Genomic DNA, 18,064 nt, shown 5'->3' on the forward strand with positions numbered 1-18,064 from the left:
TGCCGTCTGCCGCAATTTGACCTTTTTGGAAGTGTATCTCCCGCACCGGCCTGCTTGACGTAGCCAGAGTTGACTGTATCATGATGGAGAGAAATAAAAAAAAAAAATAGAAGCAAGACCCTCACGGAAAAGGGTGAAACCATCATATCCTTCGCAGTCCTGACTTGCTGTGTTCCATGCCGATCCCTCTTATTTGTTGGGATTTACGTCGTTGATAGTTCATAGTTGGTAGTTGACCAAACAGATCTGCAAGTACGAATGTCTTCTGTTAGAGTTTCTTTTTGATTGCGTGTGTACGACTCCGAGGGTCCTTTCATTTCTCGTTTTTTTCACTCGCACTAGGTACCCACCGCCGTAGACGCGAGACACACATACAAAACGGCGCACACGACACAAAAGCTTCAAGCACAATGCCGTCATAACCATCCTACCACGGAGACAAAAAGAAGACAAAAAAAACGTACTTCGTACCCGAAGATCCACAAGGAGGCCTCGTCATTACGCAGAATCGGAGCTATTAATGGAAGTGAAACATGCCGTAGCTGCGTCCTTCATGTCTTGGAGAACCGAGAATGAGTCTACAGCTCAGCTGGTCTAGTAGATACGTCACGAGGAGATTGGGCTGTCGCCGTAGCCGAGCCGTTTGTGTTTTCTTAACTACACTTGTTTATTCCTGAGTTGAAAAAAGTTGATTGATGCGAGGTTGATGGAATGGGATGCACAGTGGGTGCCTTAGCTAAATCTTCTCCAAAGAGCAAAACGAGACGAACAGGATAGAAAAGAAAGAGAAAAAAAGAGGAAGGAAACCGTGAACCGAGAACGGGAGGCGTTTCGTAAGGAAGATTCCCAGTCAAAGCAGCGAGCCGAAAAAGGAAACAAGACCAAGAGGAGAACGACCAAAACAAGAAGCAGTTCCCCCAGAAAAACAGAACCACAATGTGTGAATAATGTTACAAAGTGCCATTGTCTCTTCTCTCCACTCGCTTTTTCTCACAGCTAGTTGAGTTGAGCCTTTCGTTCCACCTCTAATGCACCAACGTTTTCCCCGACGAAGCCCCTTTCCCCCACGTATAATACCGGGTCATTAAGAGAAGAAAAGAAAAGGAAAAGAGGACAAGAAAATGCCCACATGAACCAACGATACAGTATGTATTCCAACTCGGGAAATCGTAAGGAAGCGCCATGATTAACTACATATCTGAACTCTCCACACGAAAGGAGGCGTCATGCATGACTCGGTCCCCGGCTGGCAGTTGAGGAGGGTGAGGAGGGAGGAAAAGGCACTGAGGCCGGCGCGCCGCCAGCGCCGCCGCTGCTGCTATTATGTCTGTCTCACATCTTTCTGGTTGTGCAGACCAAGATCCCGATACGTCTTTCCCCATTTTGGACCAACCTCTGCGTATCGTGTTTTATTATGCGGAAAAATGAAGCGACGGCGTGTCGACCGGCTGACGTACTGCGAGACTTGCTTCTTCGGCTTCCTCCTCGGGGCGGGTAGGAAATTTCGGGTAATCGGCGCCGAGTTGGGGAGGTATTCGTCTTTTATTTTATAAGTGAGGGCGGGCATCTGAGTCATATCGCGCAGATCAAGGAGAAGCGTAACGTCATCATACACTCTGAGGCTGAACACTCGCGGGCTAAGAAAAACAAAATCACAAGTTGTTAGTGGAGGGGTTGATAGCAAAAGTAATTGGCACTAGGATAGAACATACCGGACTGTTGAGCATAGTCTGCCTCTTGTTTCTACTCTTTTTGATGTGGCTCTTCAGCGCGCTAGAGTCGAGTGGCTTAAGCAGCTCGAAGCTGCATAGTAGCTCTGATGACACTGACATCACAGCTCCCCAGTTGTCAAATTCGCCACAGTACTAAGTGAGAGGGGTAAGTACGTTAGGAGCAATTCTTCACAAAGCAGGCAGGCGCATAGCAACCAGTAGCGAAGGGGGGTCAGTAGGAACACATACGTTGGGAGCACTGAAGACGGTAACAAGTACCCGGTCATTGAAAAATTCATATCCATCCTCAACCACCATGTGCGCGCGGCAGATCAAATCAAAGTCGTGATCGGCGAGGAACTGCATAATGACTCTCTTTCCGAAACAATAACTGACGCCTCTTTCATTGGCTTCCCAGTCTTGCTCCATTTCAGCAGGATCAGACCATAGCAGATCATTCAACAATCCATATTCGGGAACATCGGTAGGGCGGGCTATGTTGCGGATGTCATCCATGTGGGACAGCGCAGGCGACAGACCACCATGCACGCAAAAGATCTTGCTTGCGACGATAGCGGCGATGGGCAGGGTGTTGAAGCAATCGACGAAAGTCTTCCAGATCTTGACATTGCATCGGCGCTTGCATTCGTCGTAGAAGCCGTACACTCGAGTAACGTTGGCGCATTCGTGGTTCCCTCGCAGGAGAAAAAAGTTCTCGGGGTACTTGAGCTTGTAGCAGAGTAGGAGGAGAATGGTCTCCAGGGACTGCTTGCCACGATCGACGTAGTCGCCGAGGAAGAGGTAGTTGGAGGAGGGGGGGAAGCCGCACATTTCGAAGAGGCGGATGAGGTCGGTGTACTGGCCATGGACGTCGCCAACGATTTTCACGGGGGCGTCTAGCTCAAGCAGCGCAGGCTGGGACAAGAAAACCTCGCGAGCCCTTTGGCAGATGGCGATTATCTCCGCGTTCTTTAGACAGACGCTCTTGGTAACCTTTCCAGTATACCCGGCATCCAAAAGACGCTTGATAAAATCGTCCAAATCAATGTCCTTGATTTCACTCATGGACACGTTGGTGTTGTTCTCATCTGGCTTCGAAGCGCCTTCCTTAACCACGTTCACCTGAGCCTCGCGCTTGACGAGGATCGGCTTACCAGGTTGGTGGAGAGAGCTATGGAGACCAGATTTGGCCTCGGCCAACGGCTGGTCGGACACATTACCGACTTCGCCTGATGCCCTGGCGCTATCGACATCCTTGTGTCCAGCGCTAATGGAGCTGCCCACCACGGGAGAAGGCGGCCGATGCTCTTCCTCCTCTTCCTCCTCATGAGTCGGCGCATCTGGAGAGGCGAGATCGGCGTCAGTTGGCGATGTTGTAGAGGTCGTAGCCTCGTACCGGCTATGTCGGGAGGTTGCTGACCGGCCACTCTTGCCGGACTTAACCGATGCCGCATCGCCCCTGTCATTCACGGCGTCCCCATTAGAGAGCAGCGTAGAAGACCTAGGGCTATCGGTCTTGGAGGATCCGGGGATCCTAGAACGTAGAGAACTTTTGAGCGATCGGGTGGATTCCTTCGTCTCCGACCTGCTCATCGGGGGGCCAGCCGAGCCATTAGCAGAGGCGTAACCCTTGGAACCGGATCCACCATCTTTGGAGCTGGCGTTTCCCATCGCGTGGCGTTAGATTTTTTTTGCCAGTGTTAGATTTTATCGTGCGGGCATTCGCCGACGAGTTCGAGTGAGAATTGGTCCGGGAGCTTTTCTATTCGGTTTCGCCGTCTCGTGTTTTGCCACCGGTCGGTTGGCAGACAGCTGAGAGGCTCCAGGTTATATAAAAGAAGGAAGGGTATCGAGCGGAAAGAAGTGAGGTATTGGTATTCGGGCAGTTTCGCAAGAGTCTTCCTAGATCGTAATTGCTATTGATCGAAAGCCTTGTCAAGGGGGTCGAAGACGGTAGGTGAGGATACAAAGGGAGGAACAAGAGGAAGATAAGCCGGTCGTTGTCGCCGTTTTGAAGAATGTGACTAAGACCGTCACACTAAAAAGTGTTGGATTTCTGCGGAGCGACTGTGGGAAGGAGCGATGGTCAGTTTTGAGGGGGAAGAAGAAAAAGAAAGAAACGAGAAGAATAAGAAAAAATAATAAATGGAAAACAATGACGGGTGGCACTCGATGAATCGCCAGTGGTTAAAATCAATCACAGTCGACTTTCGGAAATAGGGCAATGACGAAAGGGAGAGGGCGAGCGAGAGGGAGCCGGAGGTGAATGAGGATTGGGTAGGTACCTCGATAGGCAGTTTGGCTAGTCTTTTAAGTTGGGAGCTCCTGTCGACAAACTGCAGCAACACAAGAAACAAGGACCAGACGGCACCCCACGGTAGCACGGCACCGCAAAGAACAGCACAGCGCAGCACAGTAGGGGGGGAGGCTGGAATTTACGGCGACTTGTTGTCGGCTTTTAGCGGGTTGGGTCTACTACGTATACGAAGTTCGAAGTCGTCAACAGTGGCGAGGAGGGGCGGTTCGCGGAGTTAACACTCGAGTCGGTGGCGGGCCGGAAGGATCGGGGAAAGCAAGCGTCCTTCAGGCAGTACACATCGATATCAGCGATGGACGTGGTCATTCTCTCTGTTATTTGCAACTTGCGCCTTACCCCGCGAGCTTCCTCAGAGGAGCGATAATTGGAAATATGGGGCGCAAATGGTTAGAGACGCAGAAGGGAGGCGTTTATGGGCGATAACAGTGCGATTGCGATACGATGCGATACGATGCGATAGGGGAGGGTAATGGCGAGTGGCTTGATGGTGGGAAAAGAGCACGACGATTAGTTCGGTTTGCTGGCGATGAAGCTTGGAAGAAGGGGGAATGGTGGCTGATTAAATGCAGTTCGACGACGTCAAGGGCGGTCAAGCTAGTCGCTGTCGAGTATCGCAAGGATTAACAAAGTTTGACGACAGCACGGTTGCCCGAGTCTCGGATTGGTGGAGCACGGGGCCCAGGAGTAGCTGGAGTGTACGGAGTAGTGTGGTGTAGTGTAAAAGGAGGACGTGCTGGTGTGACTCTCGTGTTGTATGAAGTTACGAGGTGAGAGACGAGGACAAAGATCAAACAAAAGTCAAGGTGAGCGGACAATGGAGAGAGCACAGGCTCGGGACAGGAGTGGGAGCGGGGCATAATATGATGATAATAATTGCAGGGAAGGAGAGAGAAAAAAAAAAAAAATCAAATCGGACAGGGAAGGCGCAAAGTTCCCAAGACGTCACAATTCACAAACGGAAGGATCTGATGCTGGATGCCAAGTGAAGCGAGTTTTCTTAAACAAGCTCTTGGGATAACTCGATGCGAGTCCCTTGGCCTTTCCAAGTATTACTTACACACATAACTCAACGTTACCGTGTTACTATGCCTTGGTATCAACCACAACTTATTACAATTGTCCTTTCTTTTGCCTACAAGGTACTTCGTACAATGCGATATGCAAGTACGTCCACTCCCTCCAAAGTGCCCATGTCCAATGGTCTCCTTTGCTGACCGAGAAGGAAAGAAAACGGAAGGAAAGCGAAAAAAAGTAGCAGGCCTACGAAGTAAAGAGCGACCAGTCACAGCTCTTGGATGCTCGAGTCTACTTGTACATACTTCGTACATGCGCATGCATGCGTGAGATTTCACTAGTTTCCATGTCCCTGTACATGTGGGCAGGCCAAAAAAGCACGATGGAACTACTCCGTACGTTCTTTTGCAGTCCAGCGAGACGAAACGGAAAAATCTCTGCAGTCTCTGCGGCGGCAGTGGAGGATTAGTACGTGGGTACCTGAAGGCTGGGCGGTCCAGAACGGAATCGATCGATTGATTAATGTCACATCAATCAATAGTATCGTTGGTCAGGCACTGCTACTTGAAGGTCACCGCTACACACTGCCCCAGGCCAGCCATTGATGGCGAGCTGGGAAGCCAGCGACAGTGAGCAATGGTGTACACTGGGATGTACTCAACGCTTTGCACTGCGCCGAGAATACCAAGGAATAGAACACACGGCGCTTGTACCAATCTGAGAAAACACTACATAAACTTACATGCGTTGTACACACAATAGTGTGGACGCTGCGAGCACCGCAGATAATGGAGGGCCTCAAAAACTGCCGCCCAGGCTTGGCCAATGAAACTCAGCACCAGCAGCATCAGTTCCAACATGGACAGATCTCGATCCAATTTCCTGACCCCTCCAAAGCAACTTTCTTCTCCCTCCATTCTCCAACAAGTCTGCTAACTAGCACACAATAGCTCAAGCTTCTCGGGGGCTGAAATCCGACCCGTCGAATCTCCTAGTTTGTCTCTAAGGTGGGGGGCACTAACAGCCAAAACAGAAAAGGGAGAAAAAAAAGCCATTGCTGGGGTTGAGATGGCAATTTGATCGCCATCTGGGCCCTGATCGAGAACCAAGATGAACAGGGCTATTCTTAGACCCTGCGTCTCGGGACCCTCGAGTGGGATGAATCGGGACTCCATCAGAGTGGGAAAAGAAAAAAAAAAATCATCACTGTCGATTCCAGCTTCGACAATGTAACCAGTGGACGTGCTTCGCCGTACCATTGGATGGCTGTCATGACCCGGACCCATTGGGCTCGGTTGGAGCTACCCCGGAAGGAAAGTGTTTGCAGGCTGGAAAGGCACATTCTGAGCATCGCAGTTCACCTGGCGATATGCAGGCAGCTACCGGGCAGGATGAACTTCTCTCCCGCTGAAAAATTTCCAACTTTTCCCAACACACACTACGAAGTACATCAAAGTGGACGCAGCATAGTGGGGGTGCACGGAGGGCTTCGAGCGCTGAGGCCATTGATAAAACCTTTCCGAGTCAATACCCGTCGTGCTCTCCTGTCGCGAAGGACTTCAACATTGTATACCCCAATCGTGAATGATAGACGAAGGAAATAATTTAAACAAATCCAAATCAGGAAACTTTACTACGAAGTATGAAGACAAAGTGACTCCATACAGATATCCCGCCCATGCAACATCTCCTTTTCCAATGCGACTCTCTCTCCAAAAGGTACGGAGTACCTCGTAGTTGGATGAAGCTTTCAAATTTCAATGTTGCTTCGCAGGCTCCGGCCATTCTCGCACACGCAGGGAGAAAACAATTTGAACCTGGCGGTGAACCCCACCCCCGGCGCCAATAAGCAACGTGACTGGGTGCGGCGTCCTCCAAGCGGAATTCTCAGACACTCAGACAAATTGATGAGTCGCTGAGTTTCGCTTGTGAGCTGAGAGGGGGAAAGCCATCAATGGATCGCGTCGAAGCCAAGAGATGGCGCTATCTGCACAATTTTGACTTCTGTGGGCAGCCGGGGCAAGACGGCAAGACTTAACGGGAGTGAACCGCTCGGGCACGCGTCGCCGTTTCAAAAGCCAGTTTGGGACGTCTCCGACCTCGCGACTTTCTTGTGTCTATTACTCTTACGGTTGCACATTCCCAGGACATCCTTTCCACCAAGCCGCTCGCGGAATGGGATCAATCCCATTGATCGCCTCAAAACGGCCTCCGGAGCGGCTCCAGAATGACTGGTCACACTTTCCATCCCGGAGCGCGGACTTCGGTACCCTTGTGCATGTGTCCACTACTTTTGTAGTCTCGTGTGTAGCGTCCTCGCCTATCCTAGTCCTCCCTCGCTATTCCGACGGCCAAGGCGGTGATGCCACACAATAAACCCTAACAAATGCGTCCGTTCTCTACGTCAAGGTCACGCGCCCCCGATCTCCCTCATCGTGATTCGTTTGCCGGCGTCGATCCATGGTTCCGGGGCAAGGGGAATGTTTCCACCACGATGCCCTTCCGCTGTTGGGAATTTCGGAGAGACGCCGTTGTCGGGTGAGTCGGGGGAAGGGCCACCATCATCGAGTGACTCGTGCCCTACATATTGCACGGGACTACGAAGTAGGAAAAACTCCAATGCCCCAGCAAAAACTCGCCGTTTCTCAGCTACACTACGATAAGAAATATACGAGGTCTAGGGGAAAGTGGGAAAGAAACGAAAACCCAATGCATTTCAACGGGTCCAGAGAGATTAATGATGATTTTCCAAGTCTCATCAATGTGTACTTTGTAGTACTTATGTTGATAGGTCCACGTAAGCTTTGTAGAGCGCGGCAGATCTTAAGACCAGACCACCGGGATAGCGAAGATGTGTGGACTGTTCATGGTCGTGTGATATGATGACCCAGATCTCGGGGTTTTCTAGAAGGCGTCCATGCTGCTGGCACCCTGTTCAATTCTCGTCAAATGAGTGGCCGTTCTTGCCCAGCGCTCTGGTTTTGCTCGGGTTGCATGAGCCCTATCCGAGGTGTGATGTGCAAGACGAGAAAGCATCAAGAAATTTCCTATCTAAGGGGGCGTAAGAAAGTAATTTCGATTCATGTTTAGATGATATGAGTCTCATTCGCGACTCGCCCTTTGATGCAAACACTTGGAGCGGCAATGCCGAAGTCGATGCTGTTCGATTTGAGCCAACGTCCAGCTTAGTGGAGCACATCTTGTGACTTGGAGGCAGATCAATGGTGGCTGTCTCGTGGCTGTGCAGTGACGAGATACATTCCCGACGTATCAATCTACCTCATGTTCCAATCGACCTCGTCTTGCCCGACCTGCTCGGCTCCCATGTTGTAGCCTCTTGCTCATCAGGGGAACTCTCCGCAGAGAATGTCACTATTTCTTGGAGCCTCTCTTCCCTTCTGGCCACTAAAGTAGAAAGCACTGTTATTGTTTCTACCATGCCTGACAACATGCCCAACCGGCCTACAAGAAGATATCAGGGATATTATCATTCAACACTTTTGCATCAGAAAGCGTTCACGGTTGACTTGCAAGAGGTGATGGAGAATCTATATTGGCTATGCATCTATATTTAAATAGGTACGAAGAAGGCTTCGCCTAATATTTCAATAACAAGGTGATAAATCCGACTCTGGTCAGCCTCAAGGATAGCAACTCGCATGCGTCCACTCCACCACTTCTCAACGCTGTCTAGCAAACAACACGACTAAATCCCACTACCAATGTGTGCAGTTGCTCAGCTCCCGTCTCCTGAGGCTATTATTTGGCCGACGTCGACGCCGACGTCGACGTCGCTTTCTCAGCGTGTCGGCAAAGGAATGCCAAGATACGTGTCTTGTACTCGCTGGTGCACTCATCTTTCAAGGCCATCTGTCCGTCTTCGCCAACCGCCAGGGCTGAGAGCGGATCCATCTTGCCAATGGTGAGCAAGAGGTGGCACATAAACCAATCACCGACCCGCACGGCTACCCGCAGAGGCGACTGCTCCTCGTCCCCAGGATAGCCAGCCCCATCGCCGCCGCCTTGCGAGAGCAATACCCTGGCGCATTCATACCGATCATCCCAGGGTGAAGGGGTCTTTATCAACTGCGTAAGGGGAGTGTCTCCGAGTTTGTCCATTTGATGCACCCCTTCCGGGAAACGGGGAACTAAAAGGCGGAACACGGCTGGGTTATGCGTCTTCGCCGCTAGATGCAGAACGTTTTCTCCACGCGCGTTGATGTGTCGGAGATGTTCTTCGATTCCCTCCTCTGCTAACAGGAATTCCACCACATCGGTGTGGTTTCCCAAGACAGCCTCTCCAATTGATTGGTGCACTGATTTTCCAATGGGTAGAAGTTGTCGTTCACGTTGATCCCCGCGCAGCAATTCAGTCCTCAGCTCCACATCAAGTCGAGCATTGCTCATCAACTCGCGGATCATGGGCATGCAGCCGAGGTTGGAAGCTAAACATAGGAGCTCATTCCCCCATTTCTCTTCAACCAATGTATCCGTCACACGATGGACAAGGAGGAATGCTGGTTCCCAGTTGCACTGATATGGACCGCTATAAAACCATCGCCTCATGATGAGGCGGAAAAAGTCAAGCCGTCGAAACTGATTCCCCGTACCCTCTAAGAGTATCTTCAGTCTCTCCAAATCGCCCCAATGGAGGATTTGATCAGCGGCGCGCATAGCGGATTCTGGAAGGAACTCGCCCTTGTGGAGGTCTGAGTTCTTGACCATATAGCGTAGCATAGCTTGTGAGCCGTAGAGCGAGGTGATGCTCAGTGGATCGTATAGAGTGCTATCGAATGGAAACCTGGGCTGGATTGTACAGTCTGGGCGGCAATTTTGCTTGATCCAGTTATGAAGCCGGGTCGAGTCGGCCTGGCAAAGGCGCTCTACGTCTACCGCCAAACCTGGAAGACGATTTTCCGTCGAGATGGCACCGAAGTGCTCGATCCAATGGCATGACGCATAAGCAAAAAATTCACCGAATCCACGATCTGCTGGATCATAGCGGGTCATGTCTTTTTCCCAGGTTTCCCAAGTACAATGCCGGTCGTATTCGACCGGCTCTCCGGCATCATCGAACAAGTCGGTTTCTTGAGGTAGCTCTTGGATTGCAGCCTGCTCTTCAGAAAATAAATCGGTTTTGTTAACCTCCTCGAGCAGAAGATACCTGATACAGATGCCCATGATAAACGCCTCCAGATTCTCGATTCGTCGATCAAGAAGTGGCTGTCTTGCTGCATCCCGGGGTATTAGTGCTCTTGGATGCCGGCTCAAATCAAATTCATTTATGACGAACTCCTTCACCGACGGGTGCACGAGCTGAACTTGGCGCCTCTTTAGGTCGCTGAAATCGACGCGGGAAACGAACGGATAGATAAGTGCCATCACTCTTTCGTGGCCGACCCACTTAGCAAGGCTTGCCACAGTAGTAACTTCCTGTGGCGCCTCGCCAACAGCAACGGCCCAGGCAAGTTCTAGGATGCTAAGGGGTCGGCGGGCGAAGGCGAGAATCTTCAATGCCATCTTCACCATCTTCCTGTTTTCGGGATCATCTGAGGTGCACTGTGAAAGTAAAGCGACGTAGAACTTCGAGAGACCCCACGGCAGCAGCGTTAGTTCTTCCAACAGGGATCGCATGGAACCTAGCGTCCTAACTGAAGTGGCTTGAATGTCCTCAACTACCATTCTTATCCAGATTCCGCTTCCTTGTGCCATCCAAGAAAGCCACTCTATGACAAATGTTTGGACCTCACTGGACAGATGGGACAGCTCTGTCTCAACTATCTTCTCGGCGATAAGCCGATCTCGCTTAGCGTCAGGACTCAGTTCGATCCTGGCCGTTTCGCCCAGTCGCTGGAGAATGTCTTCCTTGGGGCGGGTTGACAGAATAGTTCTGAGCTTCGGAGTCTTCTGGGACAAGGTTTCCAGCAACCCGAGAAGATCGTTTCGAGATACTTCGTCGCACTGATCCAGGCCATCGATAACGATGTAAAGTCGGCGATCGAGTGTTCCCAGCGCGAGTTGGAAAAACTCCTTCAGCTTTGTCGTACTATACTCTGGGTCGAGATGTCCGGAATCTTCAGCCTGCTTATACCATTCGACGAACGCTTCTCTCAGACCCGGGAGCTGTTCTAGGAGCGACAGGATCAAGATCCAGTAAATTTTGGCGAGCCGGCGAGACTTGCCGGCTCGGAAATAGTAATAGCATATAACGGGTCGAGGCCGCCAATGCTCACGTCTTCGACTCAGCTCGTCTATAAGATATGCCATTGCAAATGTCTTCCCAACACCCACGTCCCCGACTATCACCAACTGTTGGGAATCTAGGGCTTGATACCAGTTTATGAAATTAACATCTCTCAGCAAGAATTCACAAGCCTGGTCAGTCCTAAGGTCGTCCAGCAATTCGTGGTAGATATATTGATGATGGCTCATGCGGTCACGCCCAATCCGCGCGTCGACTAGCCCAAGCAACGATTAGCATGTATGCAACTGATTCATAGATATAGGGTGATAACGTACTCCGTCTTTCATAGATCCTGGCCATTGGATCCCCAAACCCCTCCATTGTAACCTGGTAGACAAGTTTCCGAAGGATGTCACTGCGTCTCAAGAAATCTTCGGAAAAGCTGATGGCAGCCTGTGCAGAAAAGTTAGAGCTTCCGCAGTCGCCGCCATTTCAAAAATGAGCATACCGTTTCACACTTCGGACCACACCAAAAACCGTTGATGTAGTTGAATTCAAGACTTGTCTGTGGAGTCAACAAATCTGGGACCAACCCGGGTCTGTCGAGCGGTATTTGTACGGAGCCAAGAGAGCCTACATCTCCCATCAAGCTAGGTTTCAAGGCCGCCTTCTTCTCAATCTTCTCGGGCTCTTTGAATAGCTGCGCGACATTCTTGCCGGTGGGAATGGAGCGTCTATACCTCGCCGGAGGCTCTGAACCACTTGTCGGGATGTTGCACCCTGAAGAATCAATGATGGTGCCGTCACTACAAAGAAGATAGATGGGTATTGGAACTCTACCCAAGATCATTGCTATCGAAATTGGGATTGGGTCGAGCTGGGCCTCATTGTCCTTAGTGGTGGTGTTAGATTCCTCTGGGCTATCACTCTTTGCCCACCTGCTTACTTGAACGATATCTGGCTTTACAGCATTTGAACGTAAAGCGTACAAGTCTCTTTTTTTGTTTCATACAGGGCTCGGAAAGACAGCTCGAGACACAATGTCTTAATGTCAAAGACGGTCCTTACTACCTAGGAACGGCCGAGTGCGTCTTTTGTCCAAAAGAAAACCGCTGCCTAGTAGTACCTCGAGGGAAGGATTCTTAACAAGCTTTGTTCGGCGTTGAATTGGATGAACCCAGTCACCTCGGCTCCCATCATATTGCATTGAAATGCCATTCCATATCTGCAAGATCAATTGAAGTTTCCTTTCTCTAGGCATTCAAGCCAACCAGTGGGTTCTGTTTGACGAGGCCCGGATGCGGAACATTTTCAACTAGGAAGGGTTTAGTCTTTTAGTCTTCAACGGACACTTCTAAAGCGGTTCTCATGTACTTCTAGTTCAGCTACTATCAATGGTGCTGACGTAGAAAGCTCCAACTGGCTGCATGATATCAAGGGATAGATATATTGTACGTGTCGAAAGCATTGGTTGCAGGGTGCGTGTCAATGGACTCGCCTCGTTAGGTATTGATCAAATCGAGGTATCAATGAGATTTGTTACCCCGCACGAAGATGCATCAATAAACCTCAAGACCTCAAGAGTCCTCTATCTACCTTCTGGAGACCAAAGGAAGACGGGGAGATCATCACGAGTTGAATCATAGATTTCATAGAGAATTCCATCAGTTGTCGGTGTCTTGACGACGCTCCACCTCGCTACTTCGTAAACCCTGCACGGAGTAGTGTTCACTAGTGAATGCAACGTGGTTTGCCAAGGTAATTCAACTGCTTATCAAACACTAGGCTCTGGTCTACGCTAATGTCCCGCTTCGGAGCAGTAGCGCGGCATCAATCCAGAACCGCATGCGCCTCAGTGCCTTACCGAACGACTTAGAGAGTACACAGTACCACGTCCATCACAGAAGCACGGAAGGTCTTAGTGTATTATAAGTCACTGAGTGGCATATGGAAATTATCATGGCTTCTGAAGATCCGGGAATACAGACCTGGAACTTCCCATCGGTTGTACCAGGCTCGAGATCCGAGAGGGGATTTTCGAAGCGGGAGACCTTGGCGTCGACCACGATCGGCTTGTCCAGCCTGCCGCGCGAGGTTCGCAAAAGGATTTACAGGCAGGTGCTCACTCTGGCACAACCACTGCTTCTTTTTCAAGACGGAGGTTCTCGGGTCGAGGCCTTTGTGCCAGGAAAACCGCGCCAATGGCTCGCACTGCTGCATGCAAACCGGCAAATAAACAAGGATGCTAGTGCGGTGTTATACAGCTCGAATCGCTTTATTCTCGTAGATACGACGCGGAAACAAGTCGATCTCCTGCGGTCCTTTCTCGACGGGATCGGGCCTGCGAACGCAGGGTCCTTGTCCCATCTATGCATCAACTTTCCGGTCATAGAGGGTCAACCGGGGAAATTTAAGCTCAGAGACGACAGCTTATGGAGCTTTAAGCTTCTTCAGGCAAAGTGCACCAACTTAACGATACTAGAAACCTTCATCCATAACCAAAACTCTAGCGACCTGACAAAGACGGACCAGGATGATCCGGGGTTCGTTCGAGAGGCGTTGTCGCAAATTGGCGCGCAGCTAAACGCCATCCGATCGCTGAGCAAGCTCATCGTCAGAGTTTACGGTGGAACCCTATCGCCTTCGGTAATGGCGTCAATGCAAGTGCTGAATTGGGTAGTCGTTCGCGGTGATGCAAAACCACCAGAAAGCGCGGGCAGCACCAAGACGTGATCCAGAAAGCCTATATCTTTGGTCAAGGTGAGCAGTCCGACCAAATCCAGAGTGTTGTCCCACGATTTCTGATATCAGATCCCGCCCAGAAGCAATCAATGTACTTGACCCCCGGACGAGGTACAATTATTGTCGAGAATTTTTAATGGATATAGACGGCGTGAGGAAATCGGCCTATACCTTCCAGGAGAGTTAGGAACCTTGTAGAAAACCCCCCCCCCAAAAAAAAAAAAAAAAAAAAAAAAAAAAAAGTTGGTTCGGTAGAAGAGAGGGCACTAATAGTAGCTTGCGCGCGAGAGGAAGACTGCTGGGGTCGATTAAACAACTTGGAGGGTAGGACGCTTCGGCTGCGCAAACGGCGTCGTTAAAAGAACGGCACGAGATACTAGCCCTGCTCGGCACATAACTATCAAGCATTGCTTCGCATGGTATTCCTCGAGGACTAAGAATCGATCCCAAGATGAAGGTGCATCGTGCGTTGGTTCCAGAAGCCGATCTCAGCCCCTCTCTGTGTTAAAAATAGATCATGAGTCGTTTAGTTTTGACTTGATCTCAGGAGTACTTCTTGCGACATATAAAATTGAGTAGGTGACTCTGTGCCTCAGCAGATGCACGAGGAGCTGCTGCGCCATGATCTTGACGGCCGGGTAAGAAGCCCCCATCATTTGTGGCTTCTTTCCTCCCACACGCCTGGCGATTGGGGCTGGCGGCTTACCCGGTCGGGTATACACTGCGCCGAAGTAAACTAGAACCAGTGTACAAATCAACTGCTAATCACCGACGCGTGGATAAGCCTCCCCAGATGACGACAGACCTGGGTTCCGTCCCCCCACCTCCGATTCTGCGACCCTGCATTGGTTGCTGCGCAAGACTTTGACCAGTGCTTCGTATGCGATCTTAAGATTTTATTATGTGCTGAACGTTGGGGCACAGAGGGGAACAACCTACCAGGGTTGCTCCGTTCAAAGCTGAAAGGAAAGAGATTACGAATATCATGGGATCCATATTCTTTGGACTGGTTTTGAAATGGCATTTCGGCCCACATCTTGATTTTGAGTTTCTATTTGATACGAGGGTCGGGGCGAAAGGCGTGGCAAAGATGTCGAGGAGGATTACGAAGTCTAGGGTTCAGTTCTCTCCGTCGAAAGTCGTGACACTCAAACAATTGAGTCTAACAAGCTGCGACTAGGACCTCCAGGGACGAACCCTGGAAAGCCATCATCATGAATCACATTTTGGCCTCGCAAGGAGACATGCTTAATAATTTCCTTGTACAAGGGTAAATTGCCTCGAAAAGGTGAAAAATTAAGGCTCTTTTGCAGCATAAGCACTGCGACGAATTTGGTGCTATCTGGCGCCATTGCCGGGGTCTTGAGCTTTTTTCCTTCCATTTCGGGCGTTGGTCGTTGGTCTCAGCCGCTGTGAGCCAAGATCGGAGGATCTCCTCGTCGCAGCCAAATGGGTATCGACAGCCCAACCCCGTTAAAGTGCCCACTTGGAAGTTCTTGGAAGAAATTAATGGATTTCAAACTCGTCGATCGGTCCTTCCTTGGAACCTGAAATTTGGCCAAGGAAGACCAACGCCAAAGCCAAAGCCAGACTTTGTCGGTAGGATGTTGGCTCCATCGCGGACTAGGACACAGCACAGCCCTATCATAGGAAATGCGCTAATATTTGGTAGGACCGAAGGGGTGGGCTGCAGTGTGGAATCGTGAACGACGTACGCGGACACCGTGGCACCCCTGTCTCAAACCAACCAAGCATGTGCAGACGATGCTCAGAGGTCTCAAGCTTTGGGGGGCTGAGCAACCAGATGCTCGAACAAACAAACAGGCAGCCGACGTCAGCCCCAATGGGCCGCTAGTGTTTCCCCCCTTCTTCGCCTCTTCTTGGCAGTGGCATAGTCCGCCTGTGGTATTGGTACAAGAATCTTCTTAGTAATTGTGTAAGTTGTATTGTACCTGTACCCGTCAGTCGGGTTGTGTGCCTGTTTTTGGTTAAATGGTTCATTGATGGATGTCTCTGGGTTTGTTGGCCAGCCTCTTTCGATCGGGGAGAAATACTCGCATATGCAGAATACATAACACCTGCTGGCCTGCCAACATTCCGTCTCCTTTGACCTCATCCATTATCTCAATCTCCATTCCATCCGTCCTTCGTTTTTGGACCTGTATTTACTCTTGGTCCCACCCTAGGCCGATAAAATATTGACGGTTTCCATTATCAACACAATCTCATTGCGTCATCCTCTCCTACAAACTTCCCCCCCGCTTTCCCTTGTTGATAATTCACGCTCCCCTCCCTCCTCCTCGAGTCGTCCTCCGAGCTCTTCAGAATTTCAACACCTAAACCAAGCGTCCCTCATCGCCCGAATACCAGCGAAACCAAAAATCGAAACCGATAGTCGAAATGGCGAACGTCGGTCGCTTCTTTTGCGTGGCTCTGCCATTCATCCTCACCCTCATCAGTTTGATCCTGCTTCTCATCGCAGGTCTCTCTGGCGTTACGAACAAGTCGCTCTACATGTTCCAGGTCGACGTCAGCGAGCTACAAATTAGTCCCGATTCCATCAAGACCCTGATCAACGGCCGCGACATCGTTGCCCGAGACATCGTCGACGACGTCACCGACTTCGTGACCGGCAACACTGGAAACTCGGGCGGCAGCGGCAGCAACATCACCGCTGGCGACCTCGGTCTCCCGGATCACTACAACATCGGCCTCTGGGGCTTCTGCACCACCGACGACAACGGCGCCGATCGCAAGTGCACCAAGCCCAAGTACAACTGGGCCGCCAGCACTCTCAACACCACCATCATCGACAAGTTCAACTCGTACGCCGGCGGCGCCATCGAGATCCCCGACAAGGTTAGCAGCGCCATCGACGCCTTCGTCACCGTCTCGCGCTGGACCCAGATCGTCTTCATTGCCGCTCTTGCCGCCCTTGCCGTCCAGATCTTCGTCGGTCTTTTCGCCACCTGCACGCGCATTGCTTCTTGCATCACCTTCCTCGTTGCCGGTGTCTCTTCCGTAGCTGTTCTCGCCGCCGCCAGCTTGTCGACCGCAACCGCCGTCATCATTGTTGGTGCCATCAAGGGTACCGCTACTATCTATGGCGCTGATGCTTCGTTCAACGGCACCTACCTCGGCCTCGTCTGGGCTTCTGCTGCCTTCGCCCTCGGTGCTGGATTCTTCTGGCTCTTCACCATCTGCTGCTGCGCTCCCGACCACACTAGCCGCCGCCGAACCAAGCGCGGTGTTGATAGCGAGAAGGCCGTCCCCACTGGTGCCTACCAACCCCTTCAGGATCCTCATGACTACTCGAGGAACAGCTACTACAACCAGCAGGCCTACGCCACTCCCGCTTTCCCCAACAACGCACAGCGGTCTGACATGGCTTATGAGCCCTACTCTCACCGATAAATGCGGAACATATTAGGGGGAAAGGGTTTGTTTATTGTGTTGTATGACGGTATTTCTAAGGATGCTGGCAAGGGATAATGGGTATTGGGATCATGAAAGTCCCATAATTTTCTTTTGTTCTTTTCTTGTTCCTCTGATGATGTGGTCTACTCCTTTTTTTTTGGCATTTTTTGGGGCGTTACGGGTAAACAAGATATCTTCCATTCAATTCTGTCACGACGGTATGAAGCAAATATAGTCTGTATTTGACGAGTTCAGTCGACGAATTCCCTTGTACTGGGTGGTCACAAAACTATGGCTGTCTGTATACGAGACTTTGGTGAGAAGCATTCGAAGTTCTCGAGAATTAGTAGATACCTGATGGCAGGAAATTTATTTGACAATATATTGTCTGTGCAACCGGGCATATGCCGTTTCTGTGATGAAATTAAGGTTTGGGGAAACAATATTTTATGGTCTTGGATTTGGATATAAATTTATTGTCTATCACGCTCGATGTCGTGGTCGTGATTCCAAATGTGTAACCCGGATCATGGCGTGTGACTCGCATTTTTTCCTGAATTTTTAGTGTGTCGAGAAAATTTGTACTGCATACGTTTTCGCGCAAACTGATAGCTCAAGTTCTTGGAACTGGAGGCGTCTCCAATTAGTATAAACCTCGTCCCAGTGACAGTTCAGAAA

The 18,064-nt window shown here is 50.5% G+C and overlaps 2 protein-coding genes and 1 pseudogene across 2 annotated transcripts; 1 reads left to right on the forward strand and 2 right to left on the reverse strand.

Annotated features, from left to right (window-relative positions):
- Positions 1–1,607: 1,607 nt before the first annotated feature.
- On the reverse strand, positions 1,608–3,383 carry SAPIO_CDS1427 (Serine/threonine-protein phosphatase PP-Z; the record flags this gene model as incomplete). Its single annotated transcript, XM_016784703.1, has 3 exons — positions 1,608–1,637; positions 1,713–1,865; positions 1,962–3,383. 3 exons carry the CDS (start codon positions 3,381–3,383, stop codon positions 1,608–1,610), a joined length of 1,605 nt encoding a protein of 534 aa, XP_016645819.1.
- Positions 3,384–8,802: 5,419 nt separating this feature from the next.
- SAPIO_CDS1428 (NACHT nucleoside triphosphatase) lies at positions 8,803–12,077 on the reverse strand (the record flags this gene model as incomplete). The annotated part of the gene is made up of 3 exons (XM_016784704.1): positions 8,803–11,501; positions 11,563–11,680; positions 11,736–12,077. 3 exons carry the CDS (start codon positions 12,075–12,077, stop codon positions 8,803–8,805), a joined length of 3,159 nt encoding a protein of 1,052 aa, XP_016645820.1.
- Positions 12,078–16,369: 4,292 nt separating this feature from the next.
- On the forward strand, positions 16,370–17,383 carry SAPIO_CDS1429 (annotated as a pseudogene; the record flags this gene model as incomplete).
- Positions 17,384–18,064: the final 681 nt, after the last annotated feature.

The sequence above is a fragment of the Scedosporium apiospermum genome, assembly GCF_000732125.1.
Source record: "Scedosporium apiospermum strain IHEM 14462 chromosome Unknown SEQ_SAPIO_0055, whole genome shotgun sequence".
In the NCBI taxonomy this organism is placed as follows: Eukaryota; Fungi; Ascomycota; class Sordariomycetes; order Microascales; family Microascaceae; genus Scedosporium; species Scedosporium apiospermum.